The following is a 26,826-nucleotide window of genomic DNA, read 5'->3' as shown; positions in this document are numbered from 1 at the left end:
ACTGAGGATCGTAACAGAAATTGGGGGCTCGTCCGTTCCTTTCTTTTTTCCGTTGTTTGCCTGGCGGTTTATTTTGTGTGGGGGGGGGGGGGGTGTGTGGTTGTGTTGTGGAAATGGTTCGGTTCGATCTCGTTGCTTTCACCCTCTACCCCACACTCGAACAGTTTGATAAGTGCCGTAAGGACGATCTGCTAGGAATAGCAGACTTCTTTAATGTTTCGGTCCCCGCTAAAGCCTCTAAGCGGGTTATGAAGCAAGCGTTGCAGGACGAGCTTATTCGACAGGGTATCCTACCTGAGTTAGGCGGCTCGCCGAGTGTTGCACCCACTCCCGTACCGTTGACAGCTACGGCGGAAGCCGGCGGCGTTGATCTGGGGACAGGGATCCGCATGGATCTCGGCGATCCACGCTCAACCAGGGAGGATCTGCTGCTGACAATTCGGCTTAGGGAGCTGGAACTGGAGATTAAAAGGCAGGAGTACCAGGCTCAGTTACTCCGTGTCCAGGAAGTGGAGGTTGAAGCTGACAAGGAGGTGGCATTGCGCAGGATGGGTATGGGTGAACAAAGACCTGTGCCCCTTCCGCGTCGAGTACAATCACCACGTACAGCCCCTCAAGCCGACCTGCCCGCCCGTGACCAGGCTGATGCCCCAGACGCTCCTCGGTCTAGCCTTCGTTCTCCCTCAGGTTCACCAGTCTCCCAGGAAATTGGAGATGGAAATTCTGGCTTTGATGTTAGTCGCCATATCGCTCTTGTTCCTGTGTTTCGGGAAAATGAGGTGGATGCTTATTTCGCTATGTTTGAAAAGATGGCTACGACCTTGAACTGGCCTAGACATTTGTGGTCACTGCTTCTGCAATGCAAGTTAGTGGGGAAAGCTCAGGAAGTTTGCTCGGCTCTGGCGTTAGCACAGAGTCTAGATTATGACATTGTTAAGGCTACCGTATTAAGGGCGTATGAACTAGTACCTGAGGCTTATCGGCAGAATTTCCGGAAGCTGGTTAAAACCGCCAGCCAAACCCATGTTGAGTTTGCCCGTGAGAAAGCTTTGTTGTTTGACAAGTGGTGTGCTGCGAGTGGTGTTACCAACTTTGAGCAACTCAAGGAACTATTGCTGTTAGAAGAATTTAAAAATTGTGTTCCTGATCGGGTAGTAGTATACTTGAATGAACAAAAGGTAACATGTTTAGCTGAAGCTGTCACTCTTGCTGATGAATTTATTCTGACCCATAAGACCCCAACCCCTCTGCCTCGCAAACTTGGTTCCCGTCCTGTGATAGCCTCTCCTTCGTCCGCTTCTTATTCACCACCTGTAGAGAAAAGAGAGTGTTTCTATTACCATGAGGTGGGTCACATCATTTCTGTTTGTCCCGCTCTTAAACGTAAAGAGACCCGTGCTGCGACCAGAAAGGTGCAGATCGCGGCTCGTTTTAATGTGTTACCGGCATTTCAAACTGTTGAACCTACATTCCAGCCATTTGTGTTTCCTGGTTCTGTGTCGCTCGGTGAAGACTGGGTACGTCGCCCGGTAACTATCCTACGGGATACGGGAGCGGCCCAGTCTTTCGTAATTGAAGGAATTTTACCTTTAGATAGTACCACTTACTGTGGCACCGACGTACTGGTGCAAGGTATCGATCTGTGTGTGGCTGCGGTTCCTTTGCATACTGTGTATTTATGTACTCCTGACTTCTCTGGACTTGTTTGTGTTGCGGTCCAGCCGCAGCTACCTGTTCCAGGGGTCACGTTCATCCTGGGGAATGACATTGCGGGGAAGAGGATGGTTCCCCTACCTGAAGTTGCCCCAGAGCCGGAGATCTGCGCAGATGATGTTGTGGCGGATCTGCCCCAGGTGTTCCCGGCTTGTGTGCTGACACGGGCCCAGCAGCGCAAGTTCGCCGACGTTCAGCTGGCTGAGACCTTTATGTCTGACCCAACACCTTCGACATGTGACTCGGACTCCCTGGTCTCTGTGAAACCTGCTGTTTCCCCTGAGGTCCCTTCCACTACGGACGCTCTGACCAAGGCACAGGCGGAGGATGTGTCCTTAGAAGCTTGTCGTATCTCCGCTGTGAACAAGGAAGAGTTAAAGAACCACCCAACAGCATATTTCTACCGCAACCAGGTATTAATGAGGAAATGGACCCCTCCGGACTCACCTTTTGAGTGGGCTACTGTATTTCAGGTGGTAGTCCCCGGGTTATATCGGGATTATGTGTTGTCTCTCGCTCATGACCACCCGTGTTCGGGGCATCTTGGAATTAGAAAAACCTTAAATCGACTCTTAGCATATTTTTTTTGGCCGGGTGTTAATACGGACGTGAAGAAATATTGTAAAACTTGTCGTGTGTGTCAGCTGGTAGGTAAACCGAACCAAGCTATTGTACCGGTTCCATTACATCCGGTACCGGCTATTGGCGAACCTTTTGAGCGTGTGTTGATCGATTGCGTAGGTCCATTGCCAAAAACTCGTTCGGGTAACATGTATTTGTTCACCCTCATGTGTGCCGCCACTCGTTTCCCGGAAGCTATTCCTGTCTGTAGTCTCTGGACCCCCGTCATAGTAAAGCAGTTAATCAAGTTCTTCACTACTTTCGGGCTTCCTAAGTGTGTGCAATCCGACCAAGGCACGAACTTCATGTCGAAGTTATTCGCACAAGTTGTTCGCGAGCTAGGAATACGTCATACCATACTATATAACATACTATATACCATACTACTATAACAACATGTTCTGACCGTTTTGTCATTATAGTCCTATGTGGAATATACTTCTGCACTATATATGTCATGTTTTGTGTATATATATTGTATATAATTATTTAACTCTTAATGCACCATTCAGGGAGACGCAGATCAAAACTTCGTAATTTTTTGCACAATAATAAAGACTACTAACATTGCTGCTGTTCTGACAGCATCCTTTATAGATATAGTTGGATTTACCAAGTGTGTGTCACTATAGTAAGTTGATTAAACATTTTATAAGCAAACCTTAATCATGAGTACCCCCATGCACCTACCCTCTCACCAATTATGTCAACTTCGACCCCCCCCCCCCCCCCCCCCCCCATTCCCGACTGCTGTTCTTCATAGTGACTGTCAGGTGATCCGATCAAAGTTCACTCAGTCAAGGACCTCTACAGCTCTGGTTGACCTCACTTGCTTGAACATAAATTCACTCAAAGGACGCACTGGTGACAGAGGACATACGCAACACATCATTCTCCACAGCTTCTTGGTGAGAAAAATGTCGAAAGAACAGCCAGAGCTGACCCAGACACCCCTGCAGAAGATCTGGGTACCCTGGGTGAGCCGTTCATTGAAGCAGAGAAGAGGGTGTAAGTGCTGTTGATCCTCTTTGTCTTCACCATTCACTCTCCAAAGGAAGTCAAAGTTTCGAGATGCAGTGATTTTCACAGAATACTAACTGAGAACCCTGAGCAGCTGTCAGATGCAGGGTACTTTAAAATAATTCTCTAAAACACGCCATTTCTTTTCAAAACCTGCAGCCTGTATGCAATGTAATTATTGCCCACATAGCGACAAATAAATATTAGATGGGAGCTGGATACTATAGATCAGGGCTGCAAGGTAGTTGGCAGTTTGCTTGGAAGTTTGTATCCCCCCTTATGAACTAAGGCGCTAAGTACCGCTATGGCAGATTCTGCCCCCACGAGCCTCTTGAACTTGTACTCACCTTCACCCATCAATACTGTGGATACACTTTGGGAGCGGTCAAGGTGGCTGCTGTGTGTTTAACATTTTTTAAATCAGTAGTGTGCTGTAATCCGCATATGCCTGGGGGTTTGCTGTAGCATTTAGGAGAGAAAACAGTAAGGATTACTAACTGAATCATTTATGTGCTTGTGTTTGTGTATTTTGTGGTGTTCTGCGGCTTGATCAGTGTTTGTGTCACCATCAAACCTCTTTACATGCACACAAGACCTAGTTAATTTAGTTTGTTTGCACCAGAGGTAGAAGTGGATTGATTCTAAAATTTTGACTTTGATATCGATACCAGCTTTGGTATCTCGATAGGCTGTAAACAGGCCTATTTATGAAACCAACAAAAATATCCTATAATATAGTTTTAACACATGAATAGATTAAACTCCATTCAATAAACAGATTTTGGTATTAGTTTGGCTTCAGCTTAGGCTTGGAACTGTTCGGTGAATTTTATTGCAGGGATCACTCCGCTTCGCAAATTTTATTGCGAATTCTACATAATACTGGAACAGTGCTGCTTTTGAATATACCATCAAAATATTGCATGCTGTGATAAAATGTATGGTGCTACAGTATGAAAAATCAGATACCACTCAAGCCAACCTTAGTGTTTACAAAACCTCATTGATTATACACTCATGTCTATCTTCGTGTTTGTTGCGTTCATCATTTAGCCTAGCCTTTCTTTTCATCACTGGGCAAAAGGATATGAATGCAGTCGCATGTACTGTAGGCTAAATGTAAAAACCTCTGAATTACATCACTTTCATGTGTCTTATATCGGTTATGGTACATAATGATCTTTAAACTCCTTATATAAATCAGGGCGAGCGAGTGGCACGAAGCTTCACCAGGTTAGATGTGTTGGTCCCTGGTAGATCATTTGCATACTGAGGCTGCTGTGTTTGTGGTTTCACGCTTTTTGTTTGGTTTATGACCCAAATAATGCCATATTGCACTTCTGCTGCTCATCAGCTAGAGGTGGGCAGTGGGCAACAGTGGCTTCCATCTACAGTATATAGCTTCTCTGCACAAGGGATAAGTGAAATAAGTGTGTCTCCTCAAAATGCAGATTCGGAACATCCACTATGTGACATAACTAAATATTGAGATTTGTACAATGATAGAATCATATTGTTGTATTTTTTTGTATTGTAATATGTATATTGGTGAACATTAGTGTGAGGACTTCAGCCTGCAAACTAGACCTTTCGTAAAGCAGCTGCTCTTCAGTATGTTATTCTGCTGACAGACCCCTCTGGGCCAGTGACCTGAAGGTGGTTTACCCCCGCAGGCCCTGCAGACATGGCTGTGAGAGACTTGCCAAGGGCATATGAGTCTGTTTTTGGCCTTTCTAAGTGACTATTGAGGACCAGTGGGAGTAGACTGAGGGAGTTCAGGGAGTTTTAAGCCTTTGATTTCATAATATGGTTCTTTGAATCATTTCAACCAATGATATCTCAGGATCTGTTCTGGCCTTGTCTGTCATTTCCCTGTTTGACCAGCTGGTGCCGCTGGTCATCCTGTTCTGTGCTCTTTGCACCGTAGTGTGCTTTCCACACACGTGGATGAATGTGAAATGGTAGCAGCAGTAACAGGGATGTTGCTGTTGTCCCTGGCAGTACTTACAGACATCTGTCTTACACTGCAGCATCTGTGCCTCAATTTACCAACTCCCCCACTATTATTGTGATGGTGGGGCTTCCAGCCCGGGGAAAGACCTATATCTCCACGAAGCTCACCCGCTACCTCAACTGGATTGGAGTACCCACAAAAGGTCAGTCTGCACTTACCTACACGTGCTGAGCACTTCAGTTGACAGTAATGCAGCAATTTGGCTTAGCTGTCGTTAAACAAAAACACCGCCTTCAAACGAATATGTTTAGTAGAATAATGGATGATAATAGCTATGTGGCAGGGAAGGAGACACAGGAGATTTGGGGGCACAAAAAAATCGATAAGATGATAGGGTCTCCTCTGGTCAGTCATCCTCCAGGCTGGAGACATACAGTAAGTTACTTGCTTATATATCCAGGACTCTGGCTCTCTGGCTTTCTCCAGTGTGAGCTTCAGGGCTGGTTTATACTTGACACTCGCAACACATCTGCATATGCATCATACCCACCACGTGTTTTCTGCATCAGTTCCACATGTCATCTGTCCACCTACACGAGAAATGAACGTATGGAATGTCATCGGGGTGAAAACCCTCTCAAACTTGTATGCGTTTTTATAATGCTTGTCCTTTGTGACGTGCAAAAAGCGCCTTGATGTCTGGAAATTTCCGTGTACTTAAGGCATAAAATATGTGTGTTTGCGGGGGTTTTTTTTGCAAGACAACCAAAAATCTTGGAGGCAGTATGGTCATGCACCTACACCTTTTGTCGTAGAACTGTGCGTTTATATATGGCACAGTTAGTAGCATCTTTTTTAAGAATGAGGGGCCGGAGATATTCAAAACATAAAATATTTTCCGAGCAAGAGAAAAAATATTACAAACATGATTCTGTGCTGCTGTACGGCATCTTCAAAATATAATGGCGTTTTAAGTTTTTTCTACTTCCAAATTCAATCTGAGCTAAGCAATTCCCCAGCTAGCATTGGTTCGTTGGGCCGACATCGGCTGTTGGTCGTTATGTCGATGGTCAAAAGCGGACGTCGACACAACGTCTGGCCAACATAATGGTCTACATAATAAAAATAAGATTTTTGGATATTATCGTTTGTTAGATACACTAACTGCCTTTTAATAGGCTAATTTCCTTTCTTGCTGAATCGATGAAATACACTTGATGTCGTCCAAATTTTTGTCTGCGTAACGTCTGGCAGACATCTCATAGACCTTTACTCTATGTCCAAGATCGAATTTATACGGATTTCTTTTCAGATCAAGATGAACTGTACAACCTATACCTCCACAGAAAAAGTTTAAAGGATTCCATAACAATCCCTTTTCTTCGTTGGCTTCATGTCTGGACAACGTCGGGTATTGACTAACTCATGGTCAGTCCCGGACGTTGTCCAGACGTGCAGCCAACGTCCAGAATGTACAGTATACCACAACCATGACACCTACCCAGCTAACATTTAACGTTGGCCCAACGTTTGTAGAACGTCGGACATAACGTCGGCCCAACGTCATTAGCAGACGTTGGCCGGACGAGCATCTGCACATCGGGTTTACGTCAACTCAACGTCTGCAGCGAACGTCAAATGCACGTTGTCCCAACGTGCAGTAAACCAAGTAGTGATAAGCAAATGTGTGCAATTCCCTGTGGCCAACGTAAAACCAACGTCCCACGGACATTATGGGGACCATGTGCCAACCTACTTTCAATGTCTGGGTTACGTCAACTCAACGTCTGCCATTATGAATGTATTTTCATAAACATTATATTCCCATGCAGATCCTGGAATTTAAATACCTTGGTGATAAAATTCGCAGAGAGCGGGGGGTTTATGTCAATATTTTCTTATAGGAAAAAAACTTAACAAGCTTTGCTATTTTAATGATCACCCCTTTAAAGATTATCTAGTATATGTAAATAATTAGTTTACAATTTACAGCCACTACTTTTGCATGAGCTCTGCATGCGCATTCTGAGCGAACATCTTATAAATATCTTACCCTTGCTGTTTATATCACTCTTAGATGTATTTGTAAGCAATCTATTATTAACTCTTTTTTGCTGTACAGATATTGCCATATTTATCGTAAAAAACTGGAAATTTTCTTATATCGTGCAGCCGCTATACTAAGTATGAAATACTAACTACTACGAGATATATAATGCATAAGAAACATAATATAATGCGACATTCAACATAATGTAGTGAAATGATATAGAGAATGGTGCAGAGCAGCGGACACAGCGAGTGTGAAATGTTTCATGCCACCGGTAAGAATTGAGTAATGAGACAACAGCGAGTCACTGCCGTTGTTCATGAGTTACATCGAATATTATTTATAATATAAAATATTATCATTTTTCAAAAGAAATGTCTGTAGAATAGGTGGACACTTCATATATTCTCTCTTATGAATATAAAGTTTACTTGATAAGAAAAAAAAAATTGTAAACTACGCATGCAAGTATGAGCAACAGTACCGCGTGAGTAGCGACAACACACATAAACGCACGAGTGGCACATGCAGAGTATAAACTGGCCCGCTCCCTCACTGGAGCAAATCCCCGTAGGTGGTTTCTGGGCTGAGTTTTAAAGCTCATTGTTTCTGTCTACCTTTGTGAAGCCAGTTGTTAACTGCTAGTGGACCATTGCATCACAACACAACAGGTCATTGTTAATTCCCTTTTCTGAACACCATTCATTGAACTATTTATTCTTATAAATTGCATGAAATAAAGATTTTTTTTGTTTATATATGCTTTATTCCTACTGTTCTTTTTCATAGTTTTCCTGCTATTATTTTCTACAATAACGGTATGCCAGAAAAATATTAGATCCATGAGAATGTCCTGAATGTCTCTTTGTTTTATTTATCAGTCTTCAATCTGGGCCAGTACCGCAGAGATGCTGTCCAGACCTACAAGACCTTTGAGTTTTTTCTTCCAGACAATGAGGAGGCCATGGCTATCCGCAAGTAAGGACAAATAAAATCCTCTGGTCCACTGCTGAAGGGGGAGCTCCAGAAAATGCTGCTTAGGAGGCGTGTGGCCACATGTCCTCCATGCATGTTCCATGCTGTAATGGGACCATTGGCATGACATTTGCTCAGTATTACTGTTCAGTAGTGAAGTACTGTAGCTGGGTTTTGCTTGTGTGTCCAGAACTTGCGCATGGACAGCCTTGAAGGACATCTCTGCCTACTTCTTGCTGCAGCAGGGGCAAGTAGCAGTGAGTAGCAAGACTCTTGAAATATTTTCAGAACTTCTGCTGCACATAGTGGGAGAATAATGGTGCAGAACACCTACTATGTTACTTTGGGGGTGCATATGGTCAATTTTTACTGCTATTTTCTGTGAGTTTATCAATAAGAAAGAATCACACATAATAATCATGCAATAAAAAAACAAACATTTCAGAATGTACAGTACTCCTTTTCTGTTTGGTCACAGGTGACTGTGCGTGTCTTACCTTGAACGAATTCATAGCCAGGGTATCAATGAGGATAAAAGTAATAAATCACTGGCTGCATTTACCAAATCACACAAGCAAAACACCACAGACTGAAAAAGACAAACATCTTAAGTGAAAAGACATTTTTCAGGACTTTGCCTTCTGCTGAGATTAATTACACAAAAAAACCCACACACTCTTACTCAAATTCTTCACAAATGCATACTTTACAATTAAGGAGCGTGTCAATTAGAGCCGATATTATTAACTTATCTTATTTCCTAATTTTGCATTTTCATCTAGTGAATGTAGTTTTTTACTCTTGTACAGTAGTATCTTTATTCTGAATGACATTCTGCACAATTATCTAAGATACATACAGCTCTGGAAAAATGACCACTTCTGACCCATCATTTTGAATTTTGTTTATAATTGCCCCACTTGAAAAGTTAAAAAACCAAATCAAATTGTTGCTTTCCAAACTAAACCTTCACAGTGGAAAAAAAGAAAATAGGGAAAAAAGAATTCCTTTTTCTCTCTTTTGCCCTTCTGCTTCCATGCAATGGACTCTACCAATGAATGGGTGTCTGCTGTAGTTCGCTTGTGTGGTTTCTCAGAATGTATAATCAACTTAAGTCGGTACTTTTGTTACAACTCTTGAGCTAATTATGAAACATTTGTTCTCATTGTGCAAGTGAAATGTCGATGCAAAAAAATATATATATTAATGTGGTAACACTACTTGGTGGTGGTGGTAAGGATCAGTGCGCTGATTACAGCATGTTACCACACCCACCACCTCAGGGATGAGAACCTGAGTGCAGCCATGCAGCAGGTGATACCTCAGCACCACACTAGTCCAAAAGGACCAGCGTGAGTTTTTTTCCAGTAGCTGGAGTGTCAATTCTGCCACCAGCTCCCAAATTTTCCCTGTCAGAGGACCTGCTTAGAGGGCTGGATGTAGATTAACGTCAAATCCAAGACAAGGCAATTACAGGTTAAGGGCCTTGTTCAAGGCTGCAACGGAGTAGAATTACTCCTGGCATTCTCAGATCTTTAGCCTGAACCACCACTCCGTGCATGTGGTAAGTCAAAAAATATCTGATCGATCTTATTGCTGCTTCACAAAAACAATATTTTGATGAAGATATACACCTAATTTTCAGACAAATTGCCCAAAAAAATGCAGCATTACACTGTGTGGCAACAAAGGAAGGAAATGGAGACCATAGAAGACTTGTGAACGCAATAACTCTAATAGTATTTTTTGAGTCTTTTTCAAACTTGGCTTAGGCATTGTAAGGGTGATGAAATTGAACTGTTTAAATTTTGAGAAAGAATGTCCCAGAACTGAAAGTGATAGCAAAAAAGCAAAAAAGGGTAGTTTCAGACATTTGATCCTATTAGCGGGACAACTCAAAAAGTATTTGACAGCTCTTTTTCCAGCCTTTGCAGACATGTTGTAATGGTTCCTGAGAATGGCACTTTTTGTTCCAGGTATTTGATGCTACAAACACCACACGGGACCGCCGGGAGATTATTCTCAGCTTCGGCAAGGAGAATGGCTACAAGGTAAGCAGCTAGTGTTACTCAGTTTGCATTGGTTAATTTATCGATTCCTAGTAGGTTAAATTAGGTGGATCATATATTTACCACCCACTTTGTGTTTAAAAGCCCTCCTCCATCAATGCCACACACTACACATAGAATCAAACTGGGGGTTCACTGGTTGCACTTGAATTAAACCAGGTGGAGCTTGATAGTGAATCTAAAGCTACATGTCTGCCACAAGTTTTGAAAGCCTTAATTCTTCGACATATGCTTACACTATAAATATAACATGACATACCAGCTATATTTGCGTACATTACAGATGCACAAACTATATATACTGTACGCCTATATATACTATATATAGGCATTATTCTCAAGTAGCAATATTAGTCAAACTTTGTTTTTTTTTTTTTTTGCACAAATGCTTCTATGGGCTGTCACTGCTCTCCTTCAACCCTGAATTGACTTATGTTCTTGCAGGTTTTTTTTGTGGAATCCATTTGTCATGATCCTGACATTATTGAAGCAAATATAATGGTAATATAACAAATCTACTTTATCCTACATATGCAGCTTGGTTTATATAGTATATTACTGACTAGTGAGGACAATATTTCAAGCCTCTTGTAACCCACATCACTCTGTTCCTTTTGTAACAGATGCCTTAATTAGACTGTAGTGTTAAATGAATTATGCAGAGGTCGAGATTCAGAGATCCATAGTGCTTTACTACCTTAATAAGAAAGACAGAATCGAAAGGGTTTTATCAGACAAAATGTCAATAATCGTTCCAGAACAGAACAATTGTAACGAGCTGAGGGACAGGGGACCCAAATGCAGGGCAAACTGATGTTTTGGGGTTGGATAGCTGTGAGAGACTCTGTTGTGTTATGGAGCGCAGCAGGTGAAGCTCAGCAGCCCTGACTACAAGGACTGTGACAAGGAGGAGGCACTGGAGGACTTCCTGAAACGTATCGAGTGCTATGAGATGACCTATGTGCCCTTGGATGAAGAAATGGACAGGTGAGACCTGGGAAAAGAGGATAGAAGCAATCATGTGGTCTTACATGAATGCGATATCATTAAAACACGGGATTACCAGCACAGTCCAATCGATACTGGATAAAAACCGATTATTCATAGAAATGCATATATTTTGTAAATAAAGCAGCATTGTTGCCCAGTTATCATCATTAAAGGCTACAAAGTGTGATGTTTTTTTTTTTTTTTTTTTTACTCAGGTCTTTGCTGCTTTACGAAAGTAACGATTTAAAACTTAAAATTTAAATAGTCACATTCAGAGAAACACCTTCAGAGAATCAGGGTTTGGACCCATTTCAACCTATTCAAGTGTCTAGTGCAGCTGTGTATTTGCCCCCACCAACAGGAACCTGTCTTATATCAAGATCTTCAATGTGGGCTTGCGGTACCTCGTGAACCAGGTCCAGGACCACATCCAAAGTCGCATTGTGTACTACTTGATGAACATACACGTGACATCACGCTCCATCTACCTGTGTCGCCACGGCGAGAGTGAGCTCAATCTGCTGGGTCGTATTGGGGGAGACTCAGGCCTCTCTCTTCGGGGCAAACAGGTGGGGTGGATGAGGCGAGTGGACTGAGTCTGTCAAATGAGACTGTAAAATATGACTTTTTTGACCACCCCACGCCCCTTCCTCCCAGTTTGCATGTTCCCTTGCGGGCTTCATCCGGAGCCAGTGCATTCGGGACCTCAAGGTGTGGACCAGCCACATGAAAAGGACCATTCAGACAGCGGAGGCCCTGGGAGTACCCTATGAGCAGTGGAAGGCTCTCAATGAGATCGATGCGGTCAGTTATATTATCGATGCGGCTTGTTATATTGTATATGTCATCTAAGTTATATTTGCCCGTGCAGCTTGTGCTTTCACATGCTTGTACACATTCTCTTGTGCGACATCTTGCTGCTTGTGCCCAGGGAGTGTGTGAGGAGCTGACATATGAAGAAATCCAGGATCACTACCCGGAAGAGTTTGCACTGAGAGACCAGGACAAGTATCGCTATCGCTACCCCAAGGGTGAGGTGAGGTAGTACCTCGTCATACCCGTCTGTGACAACATAGTGCTGACTAGGGGGCGACCGATTATCGTATCTAATATTCTGCATTTTTATGATTATCAGTATTACTTTTTACTTATCCGATTGCTAATGAAATAAATTAATCAGAAATGTGTCATTGTAAAGCAAACAGTAGGAATAAAGAATGAAGAATCTGTGCTACTTTGAATTCTATAATATAATTTTCTTTTCGCATCGAATCACATCGCACCATATCGCGTTGTGTTCAATCAAGTTGTGTTCAATCAGCTCTTATACAAAAGGAATATAAAAGAACAAGAACAGGTAGGTCAGTTGTCTATATACACAACCAAAGTTTTTAAATACAAATAAAAAAATGTACAGAGATATGTACACAAGTGTGGGGGGTTGGGTGTGAATGATCCTGGTGAAATATACAGTGTACAGGCAAGCTGCAAATCAGTAACAGCAATGAGAGACAGATGATATGTCAGTTAGACAGGTGATGAGTAAAATAACCACACTAAACTGAGTTATAAAGTCTGACAGCTGCCGGTAAGAATGACCTGTGGTAGTGCTCCTTCCTACACTGTGGGTGTAGAAGTCTACTGCTGAATGAGCTGCTCAGAGCTCGTACAGTCTCATGCAGGGGGTGGGAGGTGTTGTCCATAATGGATGTCAGCTTAGACAGCATCCTCTCTTCCCCAACCTGTTCGATGGATTTCAGCGGACAGTCCAGGACATTGCTGGCCCTCTTCACCAGTTTGTTAAGTTTCCCCCTGTCCCTCTCTGAAATTCCACCACACCAGCAGACCACAGCATAGAGGATAGCAGATGCTACCACAGTGTTACAGAAGGTCCTTAAAAGAGTCCTGTCCACCCCAAAGGATCTTAGCAGGTGAAGACGACTTAGACCCTTTTTGTAAACTGCCCCAGTATTTGTAGAGCAGCCAATTTGTTGTTGAGGTGAACAACCAGGTATTTGTACTCCTCCACCGTTTCAATGTCCAGACCCTGGATGTTCATCGGTGTAGTAGGGGAAGTCAATCACCAGTTCCTTCTTCTTGCTGGCTTTGATGCGAAGATGGTTCTGTTCACACCAGCTGACAAAGCCATTGATATGTATATGTGTGTGTATATATATTGTATATTAAAACATTCGTTATTGGGAACTCTGTGCTTGTTTGTGTTCCCAGTCCTATGAGGACCTAGTGCACCGACTGGAGCCGGTGATTATGGAGTTGGAGAGGCAGGAGAACGTGCTGGTCGTGTGTCACCAAGCTGTCATGCGTTGCCTACTCGCCTACTTTCTGGACAAGAGTTCAGGTAAGGATGTCTTTTCAGTACCAATAACCAGTGAATAATAGCAAAACAGTCAAACAGAAGTGCCTTAATGATTACAACTAGATTAAACTAAACTCACAGCTTCTGTCTCTGGGTATTTCTTTCAGATGAACTCCCTTACCTCAAATGCCCTCTTCACACAGTTCTGAAACTCACACCTGTGGCATATGGTTAGTCAGCATCCTCTCTAGGGCTGTGAAGGTCTTCTGCTGTTCAGTTACATCATTTTCGGGTTCAGTACACACAGTAAAATTAATGAAAGCATTAGCTTGACATAGGTGGCACCTAAAAAGAAAATATTTTGCTAATTGAGACTGAGTTAGAGCTCATGTTGGTTATTGTCAGTCATAATCAGCAGTTTTAGTACAATCAGTAGTGCATCGCTGCAGATCTGTGACCATTGTCTGTATTAGATGGATTTAGTTCATTGATTGTGGTAATGAAGTCTTACATTTTTATGAATTGTACATATTTGGTTTTACGATGTGCAAGAAACATGTCTTGTTTTGTTATTCAGACATTTCAACAGACAGACAGACAGATAGATAGATAGATAGATAGATACGCATTATAATTAAACAACATATTCTTTGACACTTTTCCAAGGCAGCATAATAAACAAAATATATGTAAAATAATAAATAGAGCATAAAAAGGAAATGGCTGCTTAAAAACAAAACTTCGCTTATGCTATTCAGGGTTGTGGGGGGTCCAGAGCCTATTCCAGAGGCTACAGGTGCAAGGTGGGAAACAACCAAGGATGGGGCACCAACCCATTACAGGACACACTCACAAACCAGTCACTCACACACCAGTCACTTGCTGGAGGAGTGAGTGGGGGAGCAGTCATGTGTGAGTGTGGAGGGCTGAGTATGCACCCTGTGCTGCTCCTGTGTTCAACTTCACAACTGATGAGCTGCGGCCTCCAATGCTGCCATTTGGGGGGCCGGCTGCTTAAAAAGTCTAGGATCCAAGCACACAGTGATCTTCCCAAAGCCTAAATTTCATATTTTACTGATCATCTTATGAGTGATTATTGTTAATTACTAGAACTAAAATCCATAAACAGCACCCTTATATATGTGTTCTGCCATTCCAGATGTTTGAGGGCTCTGTGAAGCCCTTTGCCTTTGGTTACAACTGTTCCTGATTGTGTTTGTATTTGCATTTTTAATAATACATAATTTCTAAACAAATTCTGTGTTCCCTGCTGTACCAAAATTGTACCGAACCATGAGCTCAGTACTGAGGGTTGAACCTGGAACTTTTGTGTACCGTTACCCCCCAGCCCACCCATCCCACCCATTCCCTACTACACACTCTTGCTCTGCATCTGTCCGTATGTGACTCACTCTAAACTCTTTTCCTGTTTGCAGGGTGCAAAGTGGAGCCCATCTTCCTGAATGTGGAAGCTGTGAACACACACAGAGACAGACCCATAGTAAGCTTCTCCTTTGTCTGGAATTTACAGAAGATGGAGGGATTCACTAGTGTGAAAAATAAGTATGGAGAGAGTGATAGTAAGATTCAGATGTGCATATAGAAGTCGGAGTCTTTTAGCATGAACTTAACCAAGAACAATCTGGAAGCTATATGGTATCCACCATAAATTATTACAAACCCAGGGCCATGTGACTCAGCCGTGGGAAATCCTTTCTGGCAGATATGTTTGGTTATTTTTGTATTAGGTGTTGATTCGTTCATTATGGAGTAAACTATGATGTCACCATACTTCACAATATTGAATGAGGCTTTGAATCCACCAACAGTTGTTGTTGAAATTCACCTGCTTTCCTAAGAACTTTGCTTCTTGGTTGCTGTTGTAGAATGTGGATGTCACCAGGGACCCAGAAGAGGCTCTTTTAACTGTCCCAGAACATATATGAAAGACCATACTGGAGACTACCTCAACTGACATATTACAATTTAATATTACAAAATATTAAATATTTTGCTTTTCCTTTCCGTTTACTTCTGATTCAGCTGTGATATGTGGTTGTATTGTTGGGGTTTATAATATAATATAAGCATATAATATAAGCATACTGCTCTAGTCACCTCCAGAAACCATGTAAGATAACTATTTTAAAAATGTCATACATTAATTGCAACAATGGGTTTTAATGAAATTTAACTTTAATAACACAGTACGGGATAAATATGTAGGGCTGGGTGATTTTTTTATATATAAAATCCTGAGCCTCAGCTCAGGAGCCACATCTTTTGAAAAAGATAAACATGTTAAAATGATATTGGAGGTGTGACAGTACTTTGGCTGTTTAAAGTCTAAAATGCAACAGACTGGTGCTGTGTACCAAAAACCTGTGCAAACTGAAACATCCTCAACATCCTGCGAGCCGGATCACCCTCAGGGAAACACGCCACATGGCCGTAGTGCCGTAACTGACGTTCCCTCACAATGCAGGTAATGTGCCTCATTCAGAAATCCTCTAGCAACTGCTCATTCAACATGAAGTCAAACCTGCGGTACCCGCCTGAGCTCGCGGCGCCGCCTCCGCCCGCGGCTCCACCCGACGCCCCTCTGCTTCCAACCGCAACTACTATAGCACTGCTCTAATAATATGAAACAACTCTAACAATTTACATGCCACGGAAAGGCACCCAAATTATAACCCTTCCCCATAAGGCAGTGGTGCTCAAAGAGGTCCTGCGGGAACAGTCAACCACTGCTCTACTATAAGTTATTTTAATTAAGTGTCAGATAAATGTAACATAAAATTTAAAAAGACAGTAACTACCGCACATTCGTAAATTTGACATTACTGAGCAATAATGAAAATGTTTTGGATCACATGAAATGATATATATAAATATCGGTAATACACAATATTTGTCAGTATATGTGCATAATATATCTTTTAAAGACGTGCAAAGCGGACAGTACAGGTCTGCTGTTGTATGAATAGGTGACAAATAACTTTTTTGGTTATCGCTCAGGCTGGCAGACTTACTATACGGTGTGAGGTTAGGGGCAGATTTAACATAATCCAGGTAAGCAGCCGCTTATGGCCCTGCGCTAGAAGGGTGCCCATTAGAAGAGCTACCCAGCAAACAGCATGATGTCCTTAGGTCGTCCTTAGGACGTCCTCTATTTGTCCCGATCTCGTCCTCAAAGGACGTCCTTAGGACATCTTAATGGAAAGTTTTTTTTACGTCCTTAGGATGACTTTTAGGGACGTCCTAAGGACGTCTAGAGGACCAGTTATGGACCTTTTAAGGACATTTTCAGGACATTCTGTGAACATATGGGCATTAAACCCACGTAAATCCCCTTTTCTAAATTATTAATATTTGACATTTTACCAGTAATGCTAGGGACATAAACAAGGGACAGCCTGAGGATGTCCTTTGGAGGGCCAGCTCAATGTCCTTTATTGGGTACATTCTTAGGATGACCATGTTACTGACGTGCTGCTGTGGCCAACATTTTACCCCATACTGTGGTCTGTGTGGATCCCAATGTGTCACGGGTCGTGGTGCGCGAGCGCGGCAGAGAGCGGCGATTGTGCGGAAGGAGGAAGCAGGCAGGCAGGATACGGGACGAACGGGGTTTAATCGTGAATACGGGGATCTCACGCAAACAAACATCAGGAGACATCAATGACGGACAAAGGACTCGGATAAGACACGGACTGAAATACACAGGACTGATTGAAAATAATCAGACACAGATGGGTACAATCCGGGAAACACACGTGGGTAGGCAGGGGGCGTGGCACACAGGAGGAGCCGACGAGCAGGGCATGACAGAACCCCCCCCCAAAGGCGCGCTTCACCGGGCGCGCCAGGGAGGAGGCGACAGACGGGACACGGGAACCGGGACCAGGAGCAAAAAAAAACAGAACCATCAACAAGAGACGGGAAACAGGACCGAGGCACAAAACAGGGCAAGCGACAGGACGTGAGACAGGAGCAGACAAAGGGACGGGAAGGCAGAGAGACAAATCAGGAAGGGAGAAACAGAGGGAACAGGCGGAACAAAAGGAGCGGGAGTGACGGGAGGGAACGACGGGAAACCAGGAACAGAGCGGGGCAGAACAAAAGGACCAGGAACAGAGGACGGCGGGACAAAGGCAGGAGGAGGAACAAAGACAGGCGGGACAGAGACAGGAAAGAAGGGAGAGAAGGCGGGGGAACAAAGGGGAGCCCGTGGGAGCCCCAGCGGGCGACGGGAGGCAGCCGGAGGGGCCGCAGGCGGCCGGGAGGCCGGAGCCGATCACGGAGGGGCAGAGGAGACAGGGCGAGGGACCCGCGGAGGGGCCAGGGAGGGAGCAGGAGGGAGCACCAGGGAAGGGGACGAGGGAGCTGGAAGGGGCCAGGGCGAAGGTAAGGCGAGGGGGGGAGCCGGCGCAGGCGGCGACGTCCTCCGACGGGCCGCAGGTAGGGGCCCCGCAGGCGACCGAGGAGCCGCCGTCGGGGAGCCCCCAGGCGACAGACCAGGCACCGGAGGGGGGAGCGAGGCAGGGCGACGAGGCATCGGAGAGGGACCCGCAGGCGACAGCCGACCCGGAGGGCCAGGACCCGCAGGCGCCAACCGAGCCCCAGCGCAAGCGAGGCAGGGCGAGCCAGGGGGCAGGGCGGGCGGGACCCCAGCCCTGCGTCTGTGTCCCCTCCCTTTACGGGACACAGACATGACCCCAGGTCGGGGTCGAGTTCGCCGGGGCGAGGGAGAAACCGTCACAGGGGGAGAAGGGACAGGAGCGCGGTCAGGACTTGGAGCGCGGTCAGGACTTGGAGCGCGGTCAGGAACAGGAGATGGCTGCAGTGGGGGCGCCGGCCCGGGAGCTGCAGGTGGCTGCAGTGGGGGCGCCGGCCCGGGAGCTGCAGGTGGCTGCAGTGGGGGCGCCTGCCCGGGAGCTGCAGGTTGCTGCAGCGAAGGCGGCTGCGCAGGCGGCGGCGGCAGCGAAGGCGGCTGCGCAGGCGGCGGCGCGGGAGCGGGGTCCGCCGGCAATGGCGGCTGCACGGGAGCGGGGTCCGCCGGCAATGGCGGCTGCACGGGAGCGGGGTCCGCCGGCAATGGCGGCTGCACGGGAGCGGGGTCCGCAGCCCTCTGGAGCTGGAGGAGCTGCCGAACCCCCTCTGCCATTTTCTCCAGATCCCCCCGGTCGGAGGCGGGAGTAAACGCGGCAAAGTCCTTCTGGAGCCGCGTTATAATGTCCTCTGCCTCCGGACTCACTGGAGTGCCCAGTCCCTCCCAGATCCTCCAGAATAGCCCCTGGAGGGCGAAGAACTGGGAGATGCAGTCGGCCGTCTTCCCTGGTTGAGGCGCGGACGGCGCCTCCGGGGTGGCTGCTGCAGGGGGGATGAGCAGTGGGTCCGGGTATTCGAAGGACTCCTCCTTGCTCTTCTGGCGCCTGGTGGCAGCGGGAGGTGGTGCGATGTCTGCAAAGACAGACGGCGAAAACACCGGCTCCCGCTCCAGGTAAGGGAAGAGGAAGGGCTCTTCCTCCTCGTCCTCACTCGAGGGCCAGAACATGGAGACTGGGCAGGTACCTCGCTGGAGCGGCCCCCGGGCTGGAGACCGGACGGGTACCTCTTCCTCCGGCGCGATCCAAAGCCTGGAGAGCGAGCAGGCTCCCAGGCGGATCGGCTCCTCAGGGATCCTCCTTCCTCGCCGCTTACTTTTCTTTTTCGGGTCCGTCATTCTGTCACGGGTCGTGGTGCGCGAGCGCGGCGGAGAGCGGCGATTGTGCGGAAGGAGGAAGCAGGCAGGCAGGATACGGGACGAACGGGGTTTAATCGTGAATACGGGGATCTCACGCAAACAAACATCAGGAGACATCAATGACGGACAAAGGACTCGGGTAAGACACGGACTGAAATACACAGGACTGATTGAAAATAATCAGACACAGCTGGGTACAATCCGGGAAACACACGTGGGTAGGCAGGGGGCGTGGCACACAGGAGGAGCCGACGAGCCGGGCATGACACAATGTCTCAGTGCAATGATGGGGACACTGTACTGTAAAGTGTCGCCGTCCTTCACATAGACATAAAACCGAGGTCTTGACTCTCTCTTTCCAAAGAATAGGGCTGACTAAAATTGCCCACTGTTGCCTTATCAAATCTGACCTAAGGTGACTTATCAAATCTGTCCTCCTAATCATCCCCAGTATCTAACTGGTAAATTCTCTCCTGCCCCTTCACCACCTTAGCTACTGTGTGGTGAGCGTAATGGGGCAGAATGGTTGATGTCACATCATCCAGGTCGGTGCTACACAGTGGAGGTGGCTGAAGTGGCCTATAAATTGCATTTATAAAGCACTTTGCGTGTCTTAAAAAGTTATAAATGTATAAATGTAACTTTCATTCATTCTTTCATGAAAAATAATGAAATCCTTCTAAGACAATTCATTATGACAACTTGCTGGAATAACATTTAAATAGATATAATTTTGTCTTAAGTATTTCTTTATTAATGTTCCATTAGCATACATCAGCAATTTTCTTTAAGTTCCTAATTTAACAACTGTCATTAATAAAAAATACAACATAAATATTAAGACATCACATTTTAAAGGTCTTTTTGTGAAAATTTCATTCTGAGTCATCAGTATCGATGGCCAGATAATTCTTCCTTACTTCAGAACCTGTGCCCTGTAACAAAAACATTTATGAAATGTTTGATCCCAGTCCATTGATTACTTAATTACTGCTAATTAAAACTAAATAATTATGTGGCGACTATCTTTACAAGTCTAAAAATTTGTATAATTATACAATTTGTATGCAAACAGAAAATTCACTGAAAAAGTAATAGTAATACTGTAGGTTGACATGCAATGATAATGGCATCGAGTATTAAATGTCAGTTAAACATTTACCTTGTGTTTATCTCCGCCTTTTCTGTGTGGTGTGTGCCATAACAAGTCTAGCTGCAGACGCCTGTAGAGTGGAGCTCCACTGGAAATACGTCACCTCCACAGGAAATACATGATCTTTAAGGACATACAGTGGAGCTCCGGTTAGGGGTAGGGTTAAGATTAAGGTTAGGGTCTATTCGCTATTACACAGAGTTGAGATCACCCTTCTTGAACAAGTCAGCAATAGCATCTTCAATTACAGAGGCCGTGACCTTCGCATTGTGCCTCTGGTGGGCTCCTGAAGTAGGAAACTTCTAAATATATGAAACACTAAATTGCCTCTCTTATTATCGGTGATCGTCGCTGAAACCGCCTGATGTCGCTGGGATCAGCTCTAGAAACGAGGCTGCATTTAGTTCGTACCGCCTATGTTGCTCATGTCGGCCAGTGAAGCAGTGTTACGTTACTTTGCTTTTCTAATTAACTTAAAACAGTATTTTGTCTAATAGTTTTGACATAGTTTGTATCTGTCGCTAATTTAAATATTAAGCCTATTTAAAAAATACAACCAACAGCCAAAAGTAGAGATAATTGCAGGTTAACGCCTTGTCAGTGCGCCCCCAGCGGAGCCCACAGCTTGCATCTCATAAGCTCTTGATCTGAGTTTCCCTGTAGGGATGTTGAGGCACACACTTTTCAGGTGGTGGATCGCCCTGAAGACTGGCCTCAGTCAGCAGGAGACAGCCGGTCCATCGCGAGCAGACTACAGCAGCATGGACCAGGAAGAGGAACCCCTGAGATCCTGGGGGCCCCCGCATATTATCAGGCAGCAGGAAATGGCTGCTTTCTTCACGCTGTTGGATGAGTTAAATTATTTTTAGCACGAGGAAGAAGAGACCCCAAACTTTAGCCTACCAGCTAAGATATTATTAGCATATTTGTGCTTGAATGTAATGAAAATATAACTAAAATAAAAAATGTGTAGCTAATCACAAACATGATATGTTCTTGCCCCAATTTGAACGTGTACCTGTGATATCCAATATTTGAAAAGAAAAGTAGCACTAAAAATGTTCGCGTTGTGTTCAGATGATGCCCAGATCTACCTGTTCCTAAAGATGGACTTCTGCTGTAAAGTGTCTGATAAGGTAATGGGCATGTAATTGGTTTTCAACGTTAACCGGTTAACCAAAGTAGAGGGTACTTAATGTGTTCAACCCCTTTGCTCTTCACTGCAGTACCTGCTGGCGATGACCTACATCTACTTTATGAGAGCTCGCCTCCCTCTAACGAGGATGAACTTCTTCGTCGCCCTGTAAGTTACAGCATGTAATGGTGGAAACTATAGATGAATGTTAAAATAATGACAAAAAAAGCTGCTTAATGCATGGCGTGATGGGTCAGATTGTCTGAAACATGCTTGGTCATGATACTTCACTTCTTCTCAGAGACGTTTTAATTGCTGGTTTGATATGTATGCCCTCTCTCGTATGTCTACGTTTTTTTTAAAAACAATTTTGATTGTTTTCCTGTAGGGCCATAGTTGTCCCAGCAGGAATCACCTGCTTAATTTATTGTATGCAGAAAAACTTCAAGCTCATTTATAGTAATATCCTTCGTCATCAGCGTGTTGGATACCTGGTGAAACTGTTGGAGGTCAGCCAGCTAATAGATTTTGAAATTGTAAATTCTTCCCCTCTCCAGATATCTGGCTAATATCATGGAGGAAGAAGAATGGCGGAATAGATTTGAAATCTTCCGCTGGGCTTTGGGCGAACACTGGAGAAGTCAGTTCCGCGGCTTCCTCCAGCAGAAGGACCAGCTCTGGGAGAGTATGGATTACAGGGCTGCTGTGAACCGGCGCTGCTGTGAGGAGGTACAAAATGCTGTTAGATCATTTCTAGAAGGGGGTGGCCTGGATGGTGGCCCAGTAAATGGCATTTCCCCTACTTAAAATGTGGAGCTTAAAATATCTTAAAGCAGAGGGATGGTTGCTCATCATTAACTCCTTTTCCCTTCTTACTGTGTTCGTAGACTAAGGGCTGTTTGCTGACTGTCATCTTTGAAGGCTGAGAAGAAATGACCTTTGCCTTTAGTGTTGTAGCCGGTGTAGTAGTGAGCCATGTTCTGTCACCTGAGCCATGCATGTCCATGTCCATATGCAGGTGATGGCCATCGCACCCTCCCACTCTCTGTGGAAGAGGGAGCGCAACGAGTATCACAGCGGGGCTCAGCGCCGGTACAGCGGGGAGGGGTATCTGGTGCCCCTGGCTTCAGCCTCTACAGCTATCCCCTGCACACTCTGCAGCAGGAGGGCTCTCCAGACCCAGGAACCCCATACTTCTGACCACACAGGGAGCTCAGCGTGTAAGTGCAGACTCTCAATATCAGTTTTTCTTTTGTACCTGGGCTGCCAGTTTTTATGCAGTAGAACTTCATTCACTTCTGTTTTATACTTTCATTTGCCTTCTCGGCATTGTTGCTGGTGAACACTTTTCTGAAATATTCTTTAAAAAGCCTTCTGTCTTAAATTTTACATATTCAATTTAATTAATTAATGGGTCATTTAATTTTTGTCCAGTTTGTTGTTTACTGTCTTGTGTGGTCCTCTCAGCCTCTGAAGGGCTACAGGTCAACATCTTTAGCTCGGTCTAGCAGGCCTAGAGAGACTCTTACTGTAGCTGTTTACTGCTGTCTGCTGCATTTTTCAGTCAGTGCACAGAACAGAGGATCGGAGCAGAAGGGATCCCTGGTCCAGATTAGTGAGGAGTAAGTTCTGACCCAAAAATCACACTTGATACAGATTGCTGTTGGTCGCTGTGTCTTGCACCATTTCCTCAGGTCTTATCATTACTCTGGCATGCCAAGTCTATCTCTTAAACCATTCTTAGCTTTTGATGTTGAATGCAGTGTTTCCTTTCGAATGGTGGTTATATTGTTCATTGGGTTTCTTTCTTTTTATTCTTAAACATTTCAATAAAAAATTTAAGTGAACTGGTGGCAATAATACTGTAGAAGCTTAACTCGTGGTTGAATTTGTTATGCAAACATTAAGGCACCAATGCATTTATGTGTGGTAACTTCTGTTGGTTGACGCTGGTCGTTCTCTCTCTCAGAAGACGAGGCTCAAAGCGAATGCGAGACGGACAGCTGAAGGATCGGGGTTCCTGCGCAGATCCGTGTAAAGATCCTTTTGCTCGCTTTGATGCTAGTGGAAGCCCTCAGGACTTTGGATCACTCTCTGTTGGTAAGATGTCATATTAAACTTACTGATTTACTGATTGAGTTACTTTCATCATCTACTTTTACTTGTATAGATCATCTTTTTACAAATGCTGAATGAAGGACCTGAACTCTGCCCATCATAAGCAGTTAAAAAATATGCATGGATGAATGAGGCGAAGGTTGTGCTTTAAAGACAATGAAATTATTTGTACACGTCACATGTATGCTAACGGTTGCCTTCCGACGTGTGCGACATGTATGCTGACGTGTGTGCTAATGCTAGGCACGTCAGGCACGTCGAAAAGGAGGAAGACAACCATCCGAATCACAGCCCCTCCTTTTGAAGTCATTCTTCCTCAGTGCACTATTATGTAGCTGATTTTTTTAATGATGCAGGTGAGATACCTAAGTAGGTGGTTTTCAGAAGCAGCTTTACACTTATTAACATGTAATACAAAGCAATGGATAATTTAACTTATTGCTCAGAGTATGTAATTTATAAGTATACTTATGTATATTGAATAGCCTTGCGTATTAAAGAATTTTTGGTGTTTCAGAGTTAATGAGCTTCCTTGTCTTCTCCAGCAGGTGCCATGATGTGACCGACCATGAAGAGAACAGTTCCAGGAAATGATCTGTATCAGCGTTTCTCAAACTTATATGTCCTGGGGACCAGTCATGTCAGGCTTTGGGGCTACAGGACCCTGCATAAACGACCGCCCCCAACCCCCCCGTGGATGCTTATCCACATAGATACACTGAACAAAAATATAAACGCAACACTCTTGTTTCTGCTCCCATTTTTCATGAGATGGACTTAAAGATCTACAATTCATTCCAGATACACAATATTACCATTTCTCTCAAACATTTCTCACAAATCAGTCTAAATGTGTGATAGTGAGCACTTCTGCTTTGCTGAGATAATCCATCCCACCTCACAGGTGTGCCACATCAAGATGCTGATCTGACATCATGGGTAGTGCACAGGTGTACCTTATACTGCCCACAATAAAAGGCCACCCTGGAATGTGCAGTTTTTTGCTTTATTGGGGGTCTGGGGACTCAGAACCGGTCAGTATCTGGTGTGACCACCATTTGCCTCATGCAATGCAACACATCTTCTTCGCATAGAGTTTATCAGATTGTCAATTGTGGCCTGTGGAATGTTGGTCCACTCCTCTTCAATGGCTGTGCGAAGTTGTTGGATATTAGTGGGAACTGGTACACGCTGTCGTATACGCCGGTCAAGCACATCCCAAACATGCTCAACGGGTGACATGTCCGGTGAGTATGCTGGCCATGCAAGAACTGGGACATTTTCAGCTTCCAAGAACTGTGTACAGATCCTTGCAACATGGGGCCGTGCATTATCTTGCTGAAACCTGAGGTGATGTTCATGGATGGCACAACAATGGGCCTCAGGATCTCATCACGGTATCTCTGTGCATTCAAAATGCCATCAATAAAATGCACCCGTGTTCTTCGTCCATAACAGATGCCTGCCCATACCATAACCCCACCACCACCATGGGCCACTCGATCCACAACATTGACATCAGCAAAGCGCTCACCCACACGACGCCACACACGCTGTCTGCCATCTGCCCTGAACAATGCAAACCGAGATTCATCCATGAAGAGAACACCTCTCCAACGTGCCAGACGCCATCGAATGTGCGCATTTGCCCACTCAAGTCTGTTACGGCGACGAGCTGGAGTCAGGTCAAGACCCCGATGAGGACGACGAGCATGCAGTTGAGCTTCCCTGAGACGGTTTCTGACAGTTTGTGCAGAAAGTGTTTGGTTATGCAAACCAATTGTTTCAGCAGCTGTCTGAGTGGCTGGTCTCAGACGATCTTGGAGGTGAACCTGCTGGATGTGGAGGTCCTGGGCTGGTGTGGTTACACGTGGTCTGCGGTTGTGAGGCCGGTTGGATGTACTGCCATATTCTCTGAAACGCCTTTGGAGACGGCTTATGGTTGAGAAATGAACATTCAATGCACGAGCAACAGATCTGGTTGACATTCCTGCTGTCCGCATGCCAATTGCACGCTCCCTCAATGCTTGTGGCATCTGTGGCATTTTGCTGTGAGACAAAACTGCACATTCCAGGGTGGCCTTTTATTGTGGGCAGTATAAGGTACACCTGTGCACTACCCATGATGTCAGATCAGCATCTTGATGTGGCACACCTGTGAGGTGGGATGGATTATCTCAGCAAAGCAGAAGTGCTCACTATCACACATTTAGACTGATTTGTGAGAAATGTTTGAGAGGAATGGTAATATTGTGTATCTGGAATGCATTTTAGATCTTTAAGTCCATCTCATGAAAAATGGGAGCAAAAACAAAAGTGTTGCGTTTATATTTTTGTTCAGTGTAGATAGATAGACATTATTACTATATATAGATAGCATTACTGTCATTACTATTATTGTTATTGTTATTATTATTATTATTATTATACCTGACCTGATCTGACTGAATTTTGATTGGTGCAGAAGTGAGGCTCCGCGAATCGGCAGGAACCCTCTCACGGACTGGCACCGGTCCGCATCCCATAGTTCGAGAAACGCTGATCTATATGTCTATATCTGTATGTCATAGAAAATAAGGAACTATTCTTAATATTGTTACTCGTAAAATAATGGTTAAATAAAAAATAAATAAATGTATAATCTAGGGATGCACCGATTATGCAATTATGGGCCGATACCGATCTTTAAAATAACAGTTGGGCCAATAGCCGATACCCATGTTTTTTGTTAATTTTGTTCTGCAGGTCAGCGCAACCAGTGTTGCCAGATTGGGCAATGTTTACCCAGCGCAAAACTGATGCGACCCCACATACAGTATATGTATCGGGCACTGCAGGGGATTAATTTACTGATGGCCGCTGGTAGTCAACAAGGAAAATATCGGCCCATAACGGTATTTGACTGATATATCGGTGCATCCCTACCAAGTTCTTGTACTTTTTTTGCTGTAATATTAAACTGAAT

The 26,826-nt window shown here is 44.6% G+C and overlaps 2 protein-coding genes across 9 annotated transcripts; both read left to right on the top strand.

Moving 5' to 3' along the window:
• Nucleotides 1-3,175: 3,175 nt before the first annotated feature.
• LOC125713380 (6-phosphofructo-2-kinase/fructose-2,6-bisphosphatase 1-like) lies at nt 3,176-15,740 on the top strand. Of its 5 annotated transcripts, XM_048984432.1 has the most exons (14): nt 3,176-3,342; nt 5,385-5,510; nt 8,240-8,336; nt 8,524-8,590; nt 10,310-10,384; nt 10,847-10,903; nt 11,268-11,389; nt 11,754-11,961; nt 12,050-12,196; nt 12,324-12,428; nt 13,622-13,751; nt 13,877-13,939; nt 15,146-15,210; nt 15,596-15,740. In XM_048984432.1, exons 1-14 carry the CDS (start codon nt 3,252-3,254, stop codon nt 15,653-15,655), a joined length of 1,413 nt encoding a protein of 470 aa, XP_048840389.1. In that variant the 5' UTR covers nt 3,176-3,251; the 3' UTR covers nt 15,656-15,740. The 5 variants fall into 5 exon arrangements, 2 of the variants coding, with proteins under 2 accessions (XP_048840389.1, XP_048840390.1); XM_048984433.1 differs by lacking the exon at nt 13,877-13,939; XR_007383573.1 differs by lacking the exons at nt 13,877-13,939; nt 15,596-15,740 and having other exon boundaries at nt 12,324-12,433.
• A 3,023-nt stretch (nt 15,741-18,763) lies between these two features.
• LOC125713490 (speedy protein A-like) lies at nt 18,764-24,766 on the top strand. Of its 4 annotated transcripts, none has more exons than XM_048984667.1 (8): nt 18,765-21,744; nt 21,835-21,911; nt 22,301-22,472; nt 22,762-22,963; nt 23,308-23,365; nt 23,713-23,843; nt 24,105-24,217; nt 24,410-24,765. In XM_048984667.1, the coding sequence occupies exons 1-7, from the start codon at nt 21,667-21,669 to the stop codon at nt 24,194-24,196; spliced, it is 810 nt and encodes a 269-aa protein (XP_048840624.1). In that variant the 5' UTR covers nt 18,765-21,666; the 3' UTR covers nt 24,197-24,217; nt 24,410-24,765. The 4 variants fall into 4 exon arrangements, with proteins under 4 accessions (XP_048840626.1, XP_048840625.1, XP_048840624.1 ...); XM_048984666.1 differs by having other exon boundaries at nt 18,766-21,744; nt 24,407-24,765; XM_048984669.1 differs by lacking the exon at nt 24,105-24,217 and having other exon boundaries at nt 18,764-21,744; nt 24,410-24,766.
• The last annotated feature ends 2,060 nt before the right edge of the window (nt 24,767-26,826 follow it).

Source organism: Brienomyrus brachyistius, chromosome 18 (assembly GCF_023856365.1).
Source record: "Brienomyrus brachyistius isolate T26 chromosome 18, BBRACH_0.4, whole genome shotgun sequence".
Lineage (NCBI taxonomy): Eukaryota > Metazoa > Chordata > Actinopteri > Osteoglossiformes > Mormyridae > Brienomyrus > Brienomyrus brachyistius.
The sequence above is the reverse complement of the archived record's forward strand: the minus strand, read 5'-3'. Positions and strand labels throughout refer to the sequence as shown.

Excerpts from the sequence above, each read along its gene's own strand:
- LOC125713380 (XM_048984432.1), top strand. The coding sequence starts at position 3,252 with ATGTCGAAAGAACAGCCAGAGCTGACCCAGACACCCCTGCAGAAGATC. Across the intron at positions 8,337-8,523 it reads GAGGCCATGGCTATCCGCAA|AACTTGCGCATGGACAGCCT; the intron begins GTAAGGACAAAT and ends TTGTGTGTCCAG. Across the intron at positions 15,211-15,595 it reads CACACAGAGACAGACCCATA|AATGTGGATGTCACCAGGGA; the intron begins GTAAGCTTCTCC and ends TTGCTGTTGTAG.
- LOC125713490 (XM_048984667.1), top strand. The coding sequence starts at position 21,667 with ATGTTCGCGTTGTGTTCAGATGATGCCCAGATCTACCTGTTCCTAAAG. Across the intron at positions 21,745-21,834 it reads GCTGTAAAGTGTCTGATAAG|TACCTGCTGGCGATGACCTA; the intron begins GTAATGGGCATG and ends TCTTCACTGCAG. Across the intron at positions 23,844-24,104 it reads CTTTGGATCACTCTCTGTTG|GCACGTCAGGCACGTCGAAA; the intron begins GTAAGATGTCAT and ends TGCTAATGCTAG.